The sequence below is a fragment of the Alosa sapidissima genome, chromosome 1 (genome assembly GCF_018492685.1).
Source record: "Alosa sapidissima isolate fAloSap1 chromosome 1, fAloSap1.pri, whole genome shotgun sequence".
NCBI lineage: Eukaryota > Metazoa > Chordata > Actinopteri > Clupeiformes > Clupeidae > Alosa > Alosa sapidissima.
In genome coordinates this window covers 14,688,924-14,710,655 of record NC_055957.1, presented here as the reverse complement: position 1 = coordinate 14,710,655, position 21,732 = coordinate 14,688,924, and the positions used below count along the sequence as shown (strand labels likewise).

Here is a 21,732-nt window from a genome sequence, read left to right as displayed (position 1 = left end):
TGGCATAGACAAGGTTTGGTGCCAGGAAATGTAAGCAAAACCTAAAGAATGGCACAACCTAAAGAATGTAGGAATAACAGGATGAGAGGGCAAAGGTGAAGTACCATATATTACTTGGTCAGTTATCTGTAAACATAGAGTGACTTGTCTGGGATGACTTGAAGGGTATAAAGGCTGGACAACAGCCAGAGGATGTTAGCTCACTTTGCTCACTGCTCACTTTCTTACTTTGCTTTCACTTACTTGCTTGCTTCACTAATGCTCCGGAGTGCATTAAAGCCATCATCTGCAGTATACATCCACAGTGTGCAGACTTCTTTTGATGTTGTATTATTTAATGTGGATTTGACACCACAATGGCATCAAAGTCATTGTCCACACTTTCAAGAACATTTTGAAGAGTCTTTTAATCAGCATTAATCATAATCAAGGAGTTCACATGGTGCCATTTCTCAGCTGTTTTTGGTGATTGACATTATTTGATTATTAAAACATGCTAAGATATTCATAATCATAACTATATCTGTTTGTATTAATTAGATATTATCTATCTGTTTGTTTATTCATTCAACATTGTGGGGGCTCATCGTTGTAAACAAATCAATTGATTTGAAGTAATTCACAAAAAAGGATTACTGAGCCCACAAGTGTGAGTAATATATACATCAAACATTCTTTTCACAAATACACAGGCAAATGAGAAGTCTTCCAAATTGTCAACATGTAAGTCACTTTGGATAAAAGTGTCTGCTAAATTAATACATGTGTAGGATATGTTGACATGCTCTTGTTCCCATTTAAGCCACTAGGAGGTGTCATGGTGCCAGTGACATGTCAAACTAAAGTGTGTTCCCTGCAGGTCTCATATTGTCTGCTTCATCACACTGCTGCAGGCAGTGTTTCAACACAGGATGCCTCTCTCAGGCTGCTGGATGAGGATCTTTGTCATTGTAGTGGCAAATTGCATCGGTACAGTAGATCTTCACTTGCAGAGCGTTAAATGTGTAGAAATAGAAATGTGTAAGACAGAAATAATGTGATACATGCCAATGAACATTTCCCTGTTTTCCAGTTGCAGTGTGCAGAGGAGATTCTGTTCATCAAACGGAATCCAATGTGATCAGTACTGAAGGGGAGATGGTGACTCTCGCCTGTGCATATGAGACGGCAGGCAATCCTTATCTTCTCTGGTATAAACAGCAACCAAACAGTGTGCCCACTTACTTACTAGGCAGGGGCAAGTTTGGATCTGGCCATAACGGCACTGAGTTCAGTGAGAGATTCAACTGCACCTTCTCCTCCAGCTCTGTTCCTCTGACAATCAGGAATCTGCAAGTGTCTGACTCTGCTGTCTACTACTGTGCCCTGCAGCCCACAGTGAGAACAACACTGTACACACCCACACAAAAACCTATCTGACCAAACCTATCTCACAGTGCCCTCAGTATAGCTCTACTACAAATTAATGAATAAATTGTGCTATAAACTTCAATCAGCAGTTACTGTAGATATTCAATGTTTTTATACACAGTAAAGCTGAATATTGTAGGTGTTAGGGAATAGTTAGGTAATTCATCCAACTATACTGTGAGAAAGATACTGATTAGAAATAATTATTCCACATGAGAAAAAAGTAATTTTCTTCTCGTAACATGATGTTTTAAACAGTACATATCAGAGTGCAGAGTGATTCGTTCCATTATGATCACTGTCATAAGAGCTCTCCAATCAGCATCCTCTGCTGCTGACTCTGCTACTGTATGAGGGCATTGACTGGAGGAGGAGCATAGAAGACACATTTTGTCTCCTCAGTCACCCTGTAGGCCTTGCAAATATATTTGAAGGGTTCAGTTCAAGCTGTATTTGTTTTCTGGAGATGACGTTAACAATGCTACTCTACAGAGTTCTTTGGCTCAGCATCCTAACAGGTATCATATAAATGGGCAATATTCCAGTAAATATTACAGGGTTCTGCATTTTGACACAGTTATATATAATAACATTACATTATTTATATAACATAATAACAATTAAAATGATCTGACCAAATAATATTTGAAACTATTTGAAACATTTCAAATATATGTTTTCTTTTTGTTTTTTTTAAAGGTGTTTGCACAGGACAGAAAATTACTTCAGACAGAACTGAAGTGTTCCCAGAGGAAGGAGTGAATGTTAGCTTGTCCTGTAGCTACTCCTCTGCATATTCTCTCCAGTGGTATGTCCAGTATCCCAGATCAGCTCCACAGTTCCTCCTGCTTGTGCTGCACTCCACTGGGAAAGACCCGAGCCCAGGCAAACATCCTCGCCTGATGGGGAAACTAAACCAAGAGAAAACTCAAGTGTTTCTGCAGATCTCCTCTGTTCAAGTCTCTGACTCTGCGCTGTACTACTGTGCTCTGACGCCCACAGTGACACGAAACCACAGACTGCAATACAAAAACCTGACTGACAGCGAGGGATTGTATTGCTCTGTTGTCTGAAATGCAGGGACAAGGAACTCTAACTAAAAACAATTAATTTCTCCTATAGAATTACAGTAAACAAATCTTAAGGGGCCATACACTGTATCTACAAATGTCTTTTATGCAAACAATAACTCATAACTCTATGATCAACAATGCATGTGTGATCACTCCATTAATTTGTTAATTCATCATGTTCATAATAATAATAACACCAAGGTAACAAAAACCCAATAACATTTTAGAGGCATATAACAATTAAATCTGTATGACATACAAAATTAAAATTAAAACATGCGGATGAATCAAAATATAAAATGTTCTTTAATCTGTTTCCAGACCACGTTATCCATATACCTACTGTACATGCATTTTATATAATGTGAAATAATATCTCTTTTCATTTTCTAGTGTGAAATGTGGGAATGAAAATCAGCTCCTCGGCATCTCATCAGTACTGTGAGGCAAAAACAGACTTCAGCTGTAGATCCTCGTCTGTCTTCAAAGGTACTGACTACAAGGTAGCCAACTCACCAAACCTTTTTTTCTCAGCAAAGTTTCAGTCTATATTTCACATTTCATATTCACATAGAAAACACAGCTGCACTTGGACTGCAATATGACTGGGAACCAGGGTGGGGCGACATTTCAACACTACATGTTGATTAGATGCTGTCAGATTTGGTTCCGAGGACACAAGTTGCCTATTGTCAGGGGGGGTCAGTGTTTGTACCGGATCAGTGTTTGCATATTTAACATGTTTAATACATGTGTTTCAACACTGCATTTCAGTCGTTGCTTTTACCTTACCAAAAGCCTACGCATGCCAGTTACAGTATGTATCCACCAGAAACTGCAGCCTACTTCCAAAACTCCAAAGCTTCTGTCATTTGGTTCCGAGGACACAAGTTGCCTATTGTGTATCAACAACACTCGATAACAGTTTATGTGATGTGTTAATCAATTAAATTCCCAGAAATTTGACAATAGCCAGTTGTAAGGATATATATTAGCTTAACATTAGAACACATTTGTTTGGCTATAGCCAAATTACAAATGTCTGTATCCTTGTTATAGTACCAATGATAATAGTTTATATATATATATATATTAAGGAGGATAAAATAGACTACAATGCAAAAAGTGCACAGTGCACAGACTAGATGAATTGCGCCGGTTGGCTTCTAATGGGTTAGAGTTTGATTGGAGTGTTATGTACAAAAAATGCTGAGTCATCGATCTGAGTTTGTTTAGAAGGCTGAAAGGGACCAAGTGTGAAAACACCCCGAGTCAGAGGAAAGTAAAAAATCAGCCGGTAAAGTCATTAATTAATGTCATTAAATATTTTTTTTGGCTGGTCCTTTACACAACAATAACTCCAGTGGATGGGGCGGAGTCAGGAAATGTGTGTGTGTAAAGAAGGTGTCGAGATGCTTGCAGTCACTCTGTCAGTGCTGGCTAATCATGATGGTACTTGGTGCATTCCTGCTCTTATTTCTCTTAATAGGTAAGATCTTTGAGTATTACCATTTATATTTGTCACATAAGGAAGTAAAATCTAGGCGTAATATAATAATGCATGCACAGTTAAGTATATACTCAAATTATCTAGTTATCTCAAATCATCTAGAATCCATCACAGAAGCAGAAATATCCATCTTCACATGCTCTTCATCTCTTTCTTCATCATTCACAGGAGAATCTGTTGGGAATACTACAACACCCTCTCATTCCTCAGTGGTCATCAATGAGGGAGAAAGTGTCACTTTCTCCTGTAACTACAGCAGTAGTGATGTCAGTAACTTGCAGTGGTATCGGCAATATCCCAACTCTATCCCAGAGTTCCTCTACTACATATATGAGGCTGGTACCACTTCAGACCCAGTTCCCCGTCTGACTCCCTCCATAAAGACAGAGGAAAAGCGTGTGTTTCTGGAGCTCTCCTCTGCAGAGGCGTCTGACTCTGCTGTGTACTACTGCGCCCTGGTGCCCACAGTGACAGGAACTCAGACTCTGCTGTACAAAAACCTCTCAGATGTGCAGGAGGAGGGAGATTCAACATGTCCCCTTCACAGACAGTACATCCATTTATACACTCTGACTATTAATCCAGTCTGTTCTGTATTTATCAATTATAATACTGTGAAAGAAATTCATTTAATTTTAAATATATTTAGATGGAATATGCATATAATACATATAATAAAATGAACATAAATTAGTATCTGTGAATGTATCCGCAGTGCTCTTTTTATACCCAAAAATGATTCCAGTTGAAATATATTAGGCAGAATTCGTTTTAAATGAGAAAAGTATCAGCCGGTAAAGTCATTCATTGATATCATTAAAACACTTTTACACAACAATAACCACAGTGGATGGGGCGGAGTCAGGAAATGTATGTGTGTAAAGAAGGTGTCGAGATGCTTGCAGTCACTCTGTCAGTGCTGGCCAGTCATGATGGTACTACGTGCATTCCTGCTCTTGTCTCTCTTAATAGGTAAGATCTTTAGATGTTGTATATAATAGGCGTTTTATCATAATGCATGTATAGTTAAGTATATCAACAAGGTATAGTATATTAGAATGAAATGTACTGTAGAGTCCATCATAGAGGCATGTTTCAGTGATATCCAGATGAATTTGTGCTTGTCTAAATTTTACCTCCATTTAAAAGAACTGGCATCTTCACATGTTCTTCATCTCTTTGTTCATTATTCACAGGAGAATCTGTTGGGAATACTATAACACCCTCGCATTCTTCACTGATCGTCATCGAGGAAGAAGCTGTTACTTTCTCCTGTAACTACAGTGGTAGTGTCACTAACTTGCAATGGTATCGGCAGTATCCCAACTCCATCCCAGAGTTCCTCTACTACATATATGTGGCTGGTACCACTTCAGACCCAGTTCCCCGCCTGACTCCCTCCATAAAGACAGAGGAAAAGCGTGTGTTTCTGGAGCTCTCCTCTGCAGAGGCGTCTGACTCTGCTGTGTACTACTGCGCCCTGAGGCCCACAGTGACAGGAACTCTGACTCTGCTGTACAAAATCCTCTCAGATGTGCAGGAGGAGGGAGATTCAACATGTCCCCTTCACAGACAGTACATTCATTTATACACTCTGACTATTAATCCAGTCTGCTGATACAGATTTGAATTCATCATCATTTTACTGATCTGTATTTATCATGTGAATTATAATACTCTTAAAGAAATGCATTAATTTGTACATAGCTTCAAATAAAATATGCACCTATAATACATAAAAAAATTATATTTACACAATTAAAAAAATATGTATTTTGAAAATTGAGTTAAATAATGGGCTTCAACCGTTAATGTATAAAGATAATTTAACGTGTATGTATATACTAAGTTATATGCAATATATTATATATTTATATACGTATGACACTGCCGTTAGAAAGTCACAATAAATAAATTTCCACTCCACTCCTTTATAGACAGAATACCAGATGAGATCAGTTGCATTGCTTTTTTTTTTACATTTTTACATTTAGATTACATTTTGTCCTTACATAAATGTGAACGGGTTCTCCAATGTTTTATCAGTTAGCCTTTTAAACTGGTATCAGATAAGTAAACAGAATGTAGCCTACCTTTGAAACATTGGATGAATGGGTGCTGATAATTGGCAATGCAGATATTGCATTAAAGATCCATTTCTTTCTACAAGTAATTTTCAACATTAATGATGAAAACAAGGACATTTCTAAGTGACTCCAAACGTTTGAATGGTAGTGTATGTATATTTGAAATGCATAGCCAAAAATTCAACTGAATATCACCATTATTCGTGGTTGCCAATCCCTGTAAGCATCCCTTTTCTCATAACAATACTCTAGTGATTAGAGTCTAATTTACATGTAATGCATGACATGTCATGTCACCATGACACCAGGAGGAGGCGCTCAATGCTTTAGATTAAGACCATGAAACCCAGAGGAGGTTACAGCAGATCCACCCCTCATGCGCCACTGTATGTGTGAGCTGTCAGTCTTTGTCTCGAAGAAACAATTACAGAATGGCTTCCCTCTGTGCTACGATAATTTATATTATCACCTGGAAAAAAGAAAGCTGTACAACAAACTTAAACAAACTGGCAACCGGGTGATAAGCGGGATAACGACCTTTGCGGGTCTCGGCGGCCGTTATCCCTTACATGTATGACTTAACTGATAGGCCTCTTTTCCAACTAGTACATGCATGCTTGTTGTGTGTTGTTTGTGTGTGTGTTTTGTGGGGGGGGAAATATACATATTGAGACCATGGGTGTCATCAGGCCATTCTGCCTGGGTTTCAATGCGGAATATTTAACATAAGTAATGCTCTGAATGTAATTTTAAAAGTAGACTGAAAAAGCCTATTGTTTTGTGACACAGCTTAACACTGGTCTCTGTCTAAACTGTTTAGAATGTCCATAACATATTGAAGTGCAATCTAATAAATCTACAAACATAAAACACATACTCAGTTTTCATGCGTGCAGGACATAAAAGAAAATCAGATAAAAAGAACTCTAACAAATCTACATCATACCTTTTTCATGTGCACGGGAGAGAGAGGGTGCACAGTTCTTTTATGATTGTTACAGTAGCTTCTGATTTCAGCTTGCTAATTCACTGAAAAAAATACTTATTGTTATGGATATAAGGAGCAATCTGAAGGAAAGGATTAGGGCAACGAAGAGCAGGACTAACAGTGGAGGACTCTCTTGTTGCTCTATCAGCAGATGGGAAGGACCTGAGCATGCCTTTGACTGTCTTTTCTAGGCTCACATGCTGGTGAGGGAGAACACTTCATCTAGCTAGATAGTTGAGCACAGTGATTCTATTCTCTGGTGAGAAGGCACACCATTTATAAAAGCAATAATTCTCCTGGCAGAGTTTTACAAAATGTGACAGCCATGTAATCATAAATAATAATACACACCTGGTACACCAGTGTGTGCTATGGCACAGTTTGAGAACCACTGCCTCCACTCACTGTTGGCTAATATGCTAAGCTGGAAATCAGGTCAGTATTAACAGTATGATGTCCACACAAAATAACATTTCTGTTTTTAACACAGCAAAGTGGTTTTTTTTCTAGTTTGTGGATAAACTATAGGCTATCCATGACAATTTCAAGCAGATGTCTGGATAATGGGTGAAGTAATGGTCAAGAGTCAAATGACAGGATGTCTTCTAAAGGCTTATTTTGCATGACCTTCAGCGAACCTTTAGAGAACATTCCCAAGATGTCGCATGTTTACTGCCATTACATTACCACACAGTCTGGTTAGGGAGATGAGTGGGTGGCTGTATTGACAATCCTGCATTGGGGCAGGGTGTTGGCTCAATATGCCACTGTCATGATGATAACAAAGAGCTATTCATTTTACATTCACTAATTAATATACAGTATATACCACTGCCCTCTGGGAGAAGATATAGGTCCATCAGGGCCAAAACCAGCAGGCTGGCCAACAGTCTTTACCCCCATGCAGGCAGGCTGCTTAATGGACAGTCTAACCCCCCACTCCCCATCGGACATTCCTCTGAAACATATGTCTCTGTCCATACACCCCCATTACCTGTGACCTGGACTTTGCATTGCTGCAAAAACACTCCAACAACCTTACCTGTATTAGATTTATTAATTATTGCACCAAGCACTTTACTGGACATAGCACTTTATGGGGTTTTCTAGGGGGTATTTATGGGGAGCTAAATTAAGTGCAAAGTAATGGGTGATTCATGAGGATGTAAATTGATATAAGGCAAATGGATGAACAACCTCAAACTATATGCCTGTCTGTTTTTGTTCTAACAACATTTCGTTGTTATCCTGTAACAAAGACAAATAAAAAACTGAACTGAACTGAACTGAACTACATGTATATATTTAGTTAATCAATTAGTCATGGTCATATTGTCTATGTTATTAAATTACTTATTCTCTGAATGAATGAGTGACTTATTAAATAATCAAATTTTCAGAAACAATGAAATCAATTGAAATACAAAATCTAAAACAATGAAATGAAATTGGCCTTCCAGTCCACGGCAAAATGTGAAGATTGAAAGGTTGAGAATGGCAATGGTATTTGCTAGTTGATACTTAATCCTACTACAGAGGAGTAAGCCAATTTTGAGAGCAGCTACACTGGCCTAATATAGAAAATGATCCATCACCATTTTGTTTTGTTTTTTTTGCATTTAGATACCCTCCACAGTGAATTGATTGAGTCTAAATTAAATTTCAGAGCAGAAACTTGTGTGAGAAATCTCTACCATAAAGCAGAGTGGTTCATCTTCTCATCTGAAGGCAGAGCTTTCAGTACATTAAATGATTCGCTATTAAGGTGACCTGCTATGGACAGACCACCTTAATGTCAATAAGCATGTCAACAAATAATGCTGATTTACAGAGTTACGGAGGTGAGATCGATGATAAAAAAAGAAAGAAAGCCCGACTGAAATTTCTGACAAAGGCCCACCCATTTACATGAGAGGTGTGTCCCTATGTTAGCCCATTTGAACACTAAAGGTGGTACTCTGTACAATATAGCTGAAGCACAGTGTATTCCCACCATAACACAGCCTCCGCAGTAAAGAGAAACTATTATTTTTACTGAAAGTTCATTATGATTATTCTTTATCTGCTTCTACACGTAGGTAATGCTCATGTGTGTTACATCTATATATTTAATTGACAACCAAGAGCAGATATGAGTATATGTGGGCTTTTTTTTAACGGTAGGCTTATGTCCTATACCATGGATCTCCAGGGACTGACTGACCTGTGTTTCTGTTTATTTTGGCACCAGCTCTGGCCTGTGAGTTTCAATGCAGGAATGGAGTGTGTAAAATGAGGAGTGATGTTTGTGATGGTTATGATGATTGCGGGGACAACAGTGACGAAGAAAATTGTTTCTGTAAGTATATAAATATAGAATACCACAACCCTCCCAAACTAAACCTGTAAAGGAAGGTTTTTTTAGCCTCCTTGTGTATTCACTGGGATCACCCCATCAGTCTGTCATCATTGGGGGATCATTTCTATAGTGTTAATGGTATGACAACACATACCATAGAAGCTGCATATCTGCTGTTCTAAATGTGGAAGTTTATAACCTGGAAGGATATTAACAATAATTAAATATGTAATTTACATTACTGGCCATTGTTTTTTTTTTTTTCAACAGATATCATCAATCCAGTGGAACAACACATTCTCACTGATGAAGAGAAATCAGTTACACTGAGATGCTCATATGACACAAATGCTACACGGGTGATTCTTTACTGGTACAGGCAATATCCTGATCAAGCTCCTCAGTTTTTACTGAGGAAAGGGGCAAGACACTACGATGGAGAATACGACTATAACCCTACATCACACACATCAACTGCATCAGAAGCATCAACTGAACTCCATATTAAAAACCCAACTCTGGCACACACAGCTGTCTACTACTGTGCTCTGAGGGTAGCCCAGTGATACAAAGACTCTGACATGCTGTACAAAAACTTGAACAGAAAAACTTACTTTGAAATCAGGGAGATAAAATAAATTCACCACAGTTACATCTGCCAACTTTGTGGTCTGCCAAATTCTGTATTCAAGGGGATGCTGTGGTCATTTGCACCTGTTAGATTATTTTAAGTTGTTTATCAGGAAGTGGTTTTAATCATTCTCAAAGCAAAGTCGTTAAGTTAAGATGACAATGTTACAACTATTAACTTGGGGCACAGAGGCTATCAGATCATTTAGCAGGTGGTGTTCAAGATTTACACTAATGGACTTAATTTAGTTTTCATTTCACAAGCCTAGCTTTCAGAGTGTTTTGTATGCACATGTAGTCATTGTGATGGAGGGGGTGGAGTGAGGAGAGCAAAGGGAGTAGCTGAAGGGAAACTGAAGCAGGAAACATTCAACTTTCCACTGTAAGGCTCACATTCTCTCATTCTGCCAGTAGGCTGTACAGTAGCTCAGCTGTCAAGGAACTCAGGATATTCCTTGTCTCGTCACCCTCGCTAGGTAGGTTAACTGGAATATGTATCGTAACATTGTTTCAGCCCATAAACAGTCTTGGCATATTTTGGCTGTGCATTTTCTTTGTCTTCCTTTGTATCAGTGGAAAGTCTGTACACTGTATTCTCTTTGTCCATCACTTTGTCCATAAGAAGAGAACCTGTTGGAAATGCCACAACACATCTTGTTCTTCAGTGATAATCAGTGAGAGAGATGCCACTTCCTCCTGTGACTACAGTGGTGCTGTCAATACATTACAGTGATATCGGTAGATTTCCAACTTTATCTCATATGAGACAATAATATAATGTAAATGCAAATGTAAATCAGGTTAGGCCAAGTATATTTGTTTCATGGCCATTATAATTGATTTTATCATATACAGTACATAATTGAATTTCTACAATATTGAAAAATGAAAACCGTAAATACAGCTTATATATTCATCATCATCATGAACAATTTCCTTTTCTCTATAATTATTTCAAAATATAATATCGTATAATATGTACCCCAGTTTGAGCATTGTCAGCTTGTCAAAAATCTACCCAGATTAAAATAATCTGCAAAAATCAATTTCTATGACATTTAGTTTTCATGTGCTGATCTGAAAACACCTCTACTCTACTCAAGACTGCCATCATGTGGGTTATGAGGGGTTAAGCATTTGCACTACATGACAGATTCATACCACACCATGGCTCTCCAAGGTTGCAGCTTCAGTTAACCCTTTCATGCAGCTACTCAAATCCACAGTCTTTACAGTGGTATCGCCAGCATCCAAACTCAGCTCCTCAGCATCTTCTCAGCATTTACGCTGTTGGGAAGAATCAGACATTGATGTGGACCCACATCTGTCTGCAAGAATGACTAAAGACAAACTCTATCTGCACATCTCGTCTGCTGAACTCTCAGACTCTGCTCTCTACTACTGTGCCCTGAGGCCCACAGCGACTGACAAACACACATCCTCATACAAAAACCTGCCCGTTCTAAATGTGACCTTAAAGGAGAATTCCGGTGTGATATTGACCTAAAGTGTATCGAAACATGATACCGAGTGTGAACGTATGTCTCATAGCCCATCTCGGCTTGTCCCCTGCACTCCAAAATCTGGCGCTAGTTAGCCGATGCTACCAACATCTTTTTCAATAGTGGTGCTTCGGCATCGGGCTAGCCATGCAAATAAATCACTGTTTTACACCCATTTACGAGGCTCAATGTATCTCCACACTTCATTGGTAGACTTCCGAGGGCCCTGACATTTAAAACGAGACATTGAGAACTTTGAAAAAGCACTGGTAGTTTACTTACAAGACGATTTATACAGACAGTATCTTCACGAAGTTTAGCGTTTGCAGCCATCTTGAATTTAGTCACGATAAGTCGAGCAACGAGTAAGAATGAACAGCTATGATAAGGGATCAGATTCCAAAAATAATTCAGTGGAAATGCATGGATTCCAGTTGCTGCTACTGGAAGAAACTGGAATCCATGCATTTCCACTGAATTATTTTTGGAATCTGATCCCTTATCATACCTGTTCATTCTTACTAGTTGCTCGACTTATCGTGACTAAATTCAAGATGGCTGCAAACGTTAAACTTCGTGAAGATACTGTCTGTATAAATCGTCTTGTAAGTAAACTACCAGTGCTTTTTCAAAGTTCTCAATGTCTCGTTTTAAATGTCAGGGCCCTAGGAAGTCTACCAATGAAGTGTGGAGATACATTGAGCCTCGTAAATGGGTGTAAAACAGTGATTTATTTGCATGGCTAGCCCGATGCCGAAGCACCACTACTGAAAAAGTTGTTGGTAGCATCGGCTAACTAGCGCCAGATTTTGGAGTGCAGGGGACAAGTCGAGATGGGCTATGAGACATACGTTCACACTCGGTATCATGTTTCAATACACTTTAGGTCAATATCACACCGGAATTCTCCTTTAAGTTTTATTTATAGAGCTTATTACAATTTCCTCAATCATACACAATTATTGTGGTTTCCTAATGGTATCACATATCTGCAATTTGTATCAATGATATGGATGGCCATGCATGCAAATGCAAAACATACAAATGTTCATTTTATTTTATTTTGAGATTTCACAGAAAAAATCATACTTAATGTTAATTAACACCTAAAGCTGTCTCATTGGAATGTGGTTCTTCAACCTGAATCTTTCTTAATCTCGTTTATAATTAGTTACTCTATTGACAGACTAAAACATTGTTTTTCTTTCTGACATATGAAAGCATCTTTCATAGTAACCACAGCTGACCAAAAAAAGAGGGACACTCCATACACTCTATGCATGTCCATGCACTTCCTACAAACAACCTCATATTAAATGACCCATTATGTGACCTAACATTACAAAAGGACTTGAGGGGCACACAGAGACACTTTAGACTGAACTGATGATTAATCACAAACTTCAGCCATGACACACTGGATTAGGATTTCACTTGAGATTGTACTCTTGCCACAGTATACATTATGAAGAGAAATGAACAGAACATATTTCTGCATTCTGGCAGAAAGTATTGGTAGACACTCTTCAGTGAATCTCACCAGAGAAAGCTGTTTTATGTCATCATGGTGCCATCTAGTGGAATGGTGGTGTATGGCAGATATTCTTTACTGAATATCTGTCTGTGGCCTTAAACCAAATCATTAGGTCTCACACACACATACACACACACACACACACACAGGTGCACACATCACCTTATTCTGCTGAAAGTGTACAAAAACAGCAGTATTTCAACTGTTGAAAAGATTAGTTTCAATGGGGGTGTGTACAACTGTACAGACATGTGAGAAGGAGGAGTCTTACAGCTGTGTTTGGGTACTCATGAAGAACAACTGAAGAGTTGTCATGTGTGGACTCTGTTACTGATTCTATTACACACAATTATGACCATGTGCAGCCTTCTCATTCTGCTTTTCACACTGATAGGTTGGTTTATTTCAGTTTTGAAAATAAAAAATAAGTCAGACTCAAAAATTATGAAACACAAGTCTGTATGTTTTAAGTATTTTTAAAAAGATCTTTTTTTTTTCTTTTTAGGTGACAGTTTTCAAGCTGACATCACTTCAACCTCTACAGAACTTCTTGTCTCAGAGGGTGAAACAGCTTCTCTCTCCTGCACATACAGTGTTGCTGTGAACAATCTGCAATGGTATCGCCAGAATCCAGGATCTAAACCAGAATTCATCATCATGTTGTTTGAATCCAACAGTGATCCAGTGAAATCAACTCCTCCTCATCCTCGTGCCTCTGGTAAAGTGGACAAAGGCTCTAAACAGGTTCATCTGAATATCTCATCTGCTGAAGTCTCAGACTCTGCTGTCTACTACTGCGCTCTGAGGCCCACAGTGACAGGAAACCCTACAACACTGTACAAAAACTAAATTACATGAATTCTATGTGAGCGTACTGTAAGCAAAGTGTAGCCGGAATGGACTGCTCACATAATTATGACCGCCGCGCAGCGAAGCATGGCCAAATTTCCGTCAAGGATTCCCGGGACACTGAAAGACCGGGTTGCACAAAACTTGGTGGTCATGTAGCCCCACAAGGATAGCATGGAACCATTGTTTTTCGTTTTGATCTGTGTACCCCCCCCTCGCTGGACTGGACCCCCCGAAAGGAGGGTAGGGCGGACACAGTTTTCTGTGAATATCTCGAGAACCGTAGGGTTTAGGAGGACCACCTTTTTTTTGTATGTTGATCTTAAGGGGCCATGTAGCCATTCCATAACCACTCATTTCATGTATAGCTCCACCTAGTTAAAAACGAAAAAGTAAAAATGAGGTGTTGTAATCGCAGGTATCTGTGACCTAACATGGTCAAAACTGCATGAAATTGGAAGTGTAGGATCAGTATGATACCCTCTGAATGCACGCCAAGTTTCGTGGAATTCCGTTCATGGGGGGCCATACAATAAATTAATTTATGTTACTGTACACCAACTGGCCTGTAGGTGGCCGGACACAGTTTTCTGTGAATATCTCGAGAACCGTAGGGTTTAGGAGGACCACCTTTTTTTGTATGTTGGTCTTAAGGGTCATGTCAACCCATCCCATTACCACTCAATTCATGTATAGCGCCACCTAGTTAAAAATGAAAAAAAAAAAATTAGGTGTTGTAATCACAATATCTCTGGCTGACATGGTCAAAACTGCACGAAATTCAAAAGGGTAGGATCATTATGACACCCTCTGAATGCATGCCAAGTTTCGTGGATTTTCGTTCATGGGGGACCATACAATAAATGAATTTATGTGTACATTTAGTGACCATACACCAACAGAGTTTTCTGTGAATATCTTGAGAACCGTAGGGGCTAGGATGACCAATTTTTTGCATATGTTTGCCTCCAGGGGTCATGTTAACCCATTCCATATCCACATATGTGCATAAACAGATGTATTTTACATGTGAAATCTATGAACTAATCATGTTTTGGTTAGTACTTGGATAAGAAACCTCCTTGGAAGAGTAGGTTCCTGCTGGAAGTAGAACATCAATCCCAATGTCCTATTGCAGTGACAGGGACACTGTACTGCAGATGTTTTCCTTTGCATGAATGTTAAATTGAGGTCCTGACTCACCATGGTTGTTAAAGATCCCATGGCACTTACTTAAAGAGTAGGTGGTTCCCTGATTTGCTTTATTTATGTACACATACATAAAGACACACACACATGAAAACGCACACACACACAAAGACACGTTAACACACACACACTACACATGCACACACACACATACATGCACACACACGACACGCACAAACACGCACACAAACACATAAACACACATACACACACACAACACGCACAAACACGCACACAAACACATAAACACACATACACACACACACACACATGCACCCATACAAACACACCTACATACACAAACATACAGTAAGCACACGAACACACACACACACACACACACACAAAAAAAAACACACACACAAAACACATATACACAAAAACAACCACACACTCTGCACACACTCAATTACAAACACACAAAAAAGGAACAAAGTAGGAAATGAACACAATTTGACAAGCGTGACTTATTTTTGTGTAAAAAAAAATGTGCTGGACTGGGTGGCAGTCATATTTTGTACATCTAGTTGTGTCTCTGTTGTGTCCAACAGGCCACTCACAACAAGTGTTTTGTCGTGACAAATACTAAAGAATACACTTTAATTCACAGTGATTGTGCTAAACCACATCCGATCACTCATCAACTCTTAACCTGTAAATATTCTTTTTTTCAAAATAAACATGTGGAAGTTATTATTGTGTCTCTTTGTACAGTACTCCATCTGACTGATTGACATTTCTTAGTCAGTGGAAAGAGTTTATGTTTGTGCAATATGCCATCTGGCTCAGATGGGTTTAGAATCAACCTCAGTATACACAAAATATAATGGACATACATTAGCATATGTGAAGTAATGGGTGTATTTTTCAAATCACTGTATTATTATATTGATCAATAAAGTTCTCTAAATTATGCTAAATACTCAAACCATCAGGGGCGGAGCTGAACAGACAGCATCACGGTGAGGTCAGGATAAAGTGTTTGAGAGTAAACAACTGAATCCAAGCAGACCTGCATATCACATGAACTCCACAATGTGCTCTACCATGATGAATGTGGTAACATTGCTAATGTTTTCAACCTTCTTGGGTAAGAACATTTTTATATTTTGCTGTAGTATTAGACAGCAGCCTTTATTAAGAAAATAGAATATAAATGAGTAAGAGCAACAGACAATATGCATACTGATATTTGTGCAAAACTCTCTCATTAAAGGTAAGAGTGTTGGAAACTCTATTACTCCAGTCACTACAGTCAAGCATGCAATAGAAGGAGAACATGTTGAGCTCTCCTGCAAGTACGATGGAACAGACTACAGTCTGCACTGGTATCACCAGTTCTCTTACTCAGTACCACGGTTTCTCATTCAGGAATATCGAGGCTACATAACCAATGCAACTCCTCCTGTTCCTGGGTTATCAATCAAACATGACAAGACAGCAAAGCAAGTTTCTCTGGAGATCTCATCTGCTGAAGTCTCAGACTCTGCTGTATACTACTGTGCCCTGCAGCCCACAGTGTCAGGAAACCCAGCTGCACTCAACAAAAACCCCCACAGCTAAGATCTTGAATAACAGAGTGCAATAACACCTAATTAAATATCATATTAACAATTGTTCTCAGTAAATCACAGTTGTCTGTCATAGAAAGCATACTATAGCTACCTATCGATATGAATGATCAAGTAGATGCTGTTATGTACATGTAGACAGTCAATTTTTGCAATTAATGTGTCAGTCATGGTATGATTTCTGAGGAGGAGCTTCCTTGTCCTGAAATGATCGTTGGTACATGTACACAGATGTCAGTGTGAGTCTGAGTTGGGATCAGCTGCCCAAGCTGCACTCTTTCCTGTGTTGTGAACTTTGCTGAGTTAATCATGCTTCTCTATGCAGTGCTATTCCATACCGGATCAGTGTTTGCATATTTACAGTAACATGTTTCATACACGTGTTTCAACACTGCATTTCGGTTGTTGCTTTTACCTTACCAAAAGCCTATGCCAGTTATATATCCACCAGCTGCATACATGTACCTACAGCCTACTTCCAAAACTCCAAAGCTGCTGTCAGATTTGGTTCCGAGGACACAAGTTGCCTATTATGTATCAACAACACTCGATAACAGTTTATGTGATGTGTTAATCAATTAAATTCCCAGCAATTTGACAACAGCCCATTGTAATGTATATAACATTAGCATAACATTAGAACAGATTTGTTTGGAATGTCTGTATCCTGTTTTGTTATAGGCCCAATGATAATAGTTATATTTATATATATAAATGGCATGCCTTCTCTTTTGGCAATGGCAAGTCAAGGAGGATAAAATAGACTACAATGCAAAAAGTGCACAGTGCACAGATTAGATGAATTGCGCCGTGACCACCGGTTCACTTTTGATGGGTTGGAGTTTGTTTGGAGTGTTATGTACAACAATACAATACTGAGTCATCGATCTGAGTTTGTTTAGAAGGCTGAAAGAGACCACGTGTGAAAACACCCTGAGTCAAAGTAAAGTGTTTATGTGTTAGTGCACGACTAGCACCATCTGGCTCATATGGACCACAGTATAGTGTTAACATTAGCCCATTCATGTTTACAGAAATTATAACATGCATAGCATGTGTTTATGTATCTGCAGTGCTCTTTTAATACTCAATTATGGTTTCAGTTGAAATATATTATATAATTCAGTTAAATGATTAAGACATACGCTGGTAAAGCCATAAATGAATGATATACCACCTCCAGTGGATGGGGCGGTGTCAGGAAATTTGTGTGTGTAAAGAAGGTGTTGAGATGCTTGCAATCACTCTGTCAGTACAGGCCAGTCATGATGGTACTGGGTGTATTCCTGCTCTTGTCTCTCTTAATAGGTAAGATCTTTGAGTATTACCATTTTTATTTATAACCATAAGGAAGTATATAATCTAGGTGTTACATAATACAGTATGCACAGTTAAGTATATAATCAAATTATCTACAGTAGTTATCTCAAATCATCTAGACTCACAGAAGCATATACAGTATCAGAAATATCCATCTTCACATGCTCTTCATCTCTTTGTTCATCATTCACAGGAGAATCTGTTGGAAATGCCATAACATCATCTCATTCTTCACTTGTCGTCATTAAGGGAGAAACTGTCACTTTCTCTTGTAACTACAGCAGTAGTAATGTCAATAGTTTACAGTGGTATCGGCAGTATCCCAACTCCATCCCACAGTTCCTCTACTACATACTTGAAAGTAAGACCATTTCAGACCCAGTTCCCCGTCTGACTCCCTCCATAAAGACAGAGGAAAAGCGCGTGTTTCTGGAGCTCTCCTCTGCAGAGGCGTCTGACTCTGCTGTGTACTACTGCGCCCTGGTGCCCACAGTGACAGGAACTCAGACTCTGCTGTACAAAAACCTCTCAGATGTGCAGGAGGAGGGAGATTCAACATGTCCCCTTCACAGACAGTACATCCATTTTTACACTCTGGTTATTAATCCAGTCTGTTCTGTATCATGTGAATATACTGTGAATGAAATTCATTTCATTTTAAATATCTTTAGATGGAATATGCATATAATACATATAATAAAATGAACATAAATTGGTATCTGTCAATGTATCTGCAGTGCTCCTTTTATCCCCAATTATGATTCCAGTTGAAATATATTAGGTAGAATTAATTTTAAATGAGTAAAGCATCAGCCAGAACTCATTAATTGATATCATTAAAACACTTTTACGCAACAATAACCACCTCCAGTGGATGGGGTGGAGTCAGGAAATGTATGTGTGAGTAAAGAAGGTGTCGAGATGCTTGCAGTCACTCTGTCAGTGCAGGCCAGTCATGATGGTACTACGTGCATTCCTGCTCTTGTCTCTCTTAATAGGTAAGATCTTTGTAGATGTTGTATATAATAGGCGTAATATTATAATGCATGTATAGTTAAGTATATAAACAAGGTATAGTATAGTATATTATAGTATAGTATAGTATAGTATAGTATGGACCCTTTCAAGAGAGTTCCATTATCAGCATCATAGTTGGCCCCACAAGACTTCCTTTTTAACATTCCATATGTTATTTTAATGCAGAGGAAGTAGATTGGGGCCCAAATAGAACGTTCAAGCATTGTTTTTGTTTTTATTGATGAAAGGGTCTATAGTATAGTATACTATAGTATAGTACAGTATAGTGTATTATAAGAATGATATCTACAGTCCATCATACAGTAGCATGTTTCAGTGATGTCCAGATGAATTTGTGTTTGTTTGAATTTTACCTCCATTTAAAAGGACTGGCATCTTCACATGCTCTTCATCTCTTTGTTCATCATTCACAGGAGAATCTGTTGGGGATACCATAACACCGTCGCATTCTTCACTGGTCGTCATAGAGGGAGAAAGTGCCACTTTCTCCTGTAACTACAGTGGTAGTGTCACTAACTTGCAGTGGTATCGGCAGTACCCCAACTCCATCCCAGAGTTCCTCTACCTCATATATGAGCATGGTTCCCCTTCAGGCTCAGTTCCCCGTCTGACTCCCTCTATAAAGACAGAGGAAAAGCGCGTGTTTCTGGAGCTCTCCTCTGCAGAGGCATCTGACTCTGCTGTGTACTACTGCGCCCTGGTGCCCACAGTGACAGGAACTCAGACTCTGCTGTACAAAAACCTCTCAGATGTGCAGGAGGAGGGAGATTCAACATGTCCCCTTCACAGACAGTACATCCATTTATACGCTCTGACTATTAATCCAGTCTGCTGATACAGATTTGAATTCATCAACATTTTACTGATCTGTATTTATCATGTGAATTATAAAACTCTTAAAGAAATGCATTTATTTTTACATAGCTTCAAATAAAGTATGCACATGTAATACATAAATAAAATAATATATATATATATACACAATTAAAAAAAATAATATATATATATACACAATTACAAATATATATATTTTGGAAATTGATTTAGAAAATGAGCTTTAACACATAATTTAATGTGTATGTATATATCAAGTTATATGCATTATATTATATATTTATATACTGTACATATGACACTGTCATTAGAAAGTCACTAGAAAGAAATTCCCACTACACTCCATTATAGACAGAATACCAGATTGTTTTTTTTTACATTAGATTACATTATATGCTTACATAATTGTGCAAGGGTTGTGCAAGGGTTCTCCAATATTTTATCAGCCTTTTAAACTGGTATCAGATTAGTAAACAGAATGTGTCTTTGAAACATTGGATGAATGGTTGCTGATAATTGGCAATGAAGATATTGCATTAAAGATCAACCATTTCTTTCTACAACAGTCATTTACAACATTAATGATGAAAACAAGGACATTTCTAAGTGACTCCAAACTTTTGAATGGTAGTGTATGTATATTTGAAATGCATAGCCAAAAATTTAACTGAATATCACCATTCATGGTTGCCAATCCCTGTAAGCATCCCTTTTCTCATAACAATACTCTAATGATTAGAGTCTAATTTAATGTATGACATGTCATGTCACCCTGATACCAGAAGGAGGCGCTCAATGCTGTAGATTAAGACCATGAAACCCAGAGGAAGTTACACTAGATCCACCCCTCATGCTCCACTGTATGTGTCAGCTGTCAGTCTTTGTCTTGAAGAAACAAATACAGAATGGTTTTCCACTGTGCTATGATAATTTAAATTATGACCGTTATCCTTTACATATATGACTTGATATTTTCCAACTAGTACAGAATGCATGCTTGTTGTGTGTTTAAACTTGTGTGTGTGTGTGTCTCTCTCTCTCTCTCTCTCTCTGGGTGTACTACAGCCCTTATTTGGTGGATGGAGGTGCAAATTCCTTTCTTTAGTTATTGTCCGCGTCCGCGATTCACATTAACTGTAGGCTACTACTGCCAGTGCATTGTAAACTATATTTTCCCCAAGTTCTGTGGCATCGTCACATTTGAGTCTTACGTTTTGCCTGCATGCATGCGCGATTGAGTGCGCGTCTTAATGTAACATGCAAGAACCGTTTATAAAAGGCCTATAAACAGGTTAATTTCTGACATTACTACTACTGTAGCAAATGAATGCATTACTTATGTTGTAAGTACAGTGTACATTTTAGGACATCCTCACCTGTCAGAGTCAGATCAAAAGGCATCAGGTCTCAGGAAAACCGCTGTCAAGTTCACGGAATTACACAGTCATGTCTCAGACATCAGATAAAAAAGGAGTCAGGTCTCAGGAAAACCGCTGTCAGAAAAAGTGGAGTCAGATGAAAAGTTGTCAGATGAAAAGTTATCAGAGTCAGGTTTTAGAAATCAGATTAAAAGGAGTCAGGTCTCAGGAAAAGCGGAGTCAGACTAAAAGGTCTCAGATAAAAAGTTATCAAAGTCAGGTTTCAGACATCAGATAAAAAGGGGTCAGGTTTCAGGAGAACAGCTATTTCTGTTAACTGGTAAAACAAGCAAACTTATTATATATATTATATAGTGATTGTCATCTGCTTCCTGAATTTTTGGTCAACGATACCCGGGACACCGAAACACCGGGGCACAAGAAATGTGGTGGGTATGTAGCCCCACTAGACTTTTACGGA

At 38.5% G+C, this 21,732-nt stretch overlaps 5 gene segments (V, D, J or C); all 5 read left to right on the top strand.

The window, feature by feature from the left end:
- The first annotated feature begins 873 nt into the window (after positions 1 to 873).
- Positions 874 to 1,419, top strand: LOC121723250. The segment is given in 2 exon segments: positions 874 to 969; positions 1,073 to 1,419. Coding segments are annotated over 2 exon segments (405 nt in total).
- A 300-nt stretch (positions 1,420 to 1,719) lies between these two features.
- On the top strand, positions 1,720 to 2,972 carry LOC121716642. The segment is given in 2 exon segments: positions 1,720 to 1,928; positions 2,110 to 2,972. Coding segments are annotated over 2 exon segments (426 nt in total).
- Positions 2,973 to 4,412: 1,440 nt separating this feature from the next.
- On the top strand, positions 4,413 to 5,612 carry LOC121715935. The segment is given in 2 exon segments: positions 4,413 to 4,543; positions 5,190 to 5,612. Coding segments are annotated over 2 exon segments (465 nt in total).
- Positions 5,613 to 13,375: 7,763 nt separating this feature from the next.
- On the top strand, positions 13,376 to 13,971 carry LOC121718146. The segment is given in 2 exon segments: positions 13,376 to 13,466; positions 13,578 to 13,971. Coding segments are annotated over 2 exon segments (387 nt in total).
- Positions 13,972 to 17,629: 3,658 nt separating this feature from the next.
- On the top strand, positions 17,630 to 19,894 carry LOC121723134. The segment is given in 2 exon segments: positions 17,630 to 18,009; positions 19,473 to 19,894. Coding segments are annotated over 2 exon segments (465 nt in total).
- The last annotated feature ends 1,838 nt before the right edge of the window (positions 19,895 to 21,732 follow it).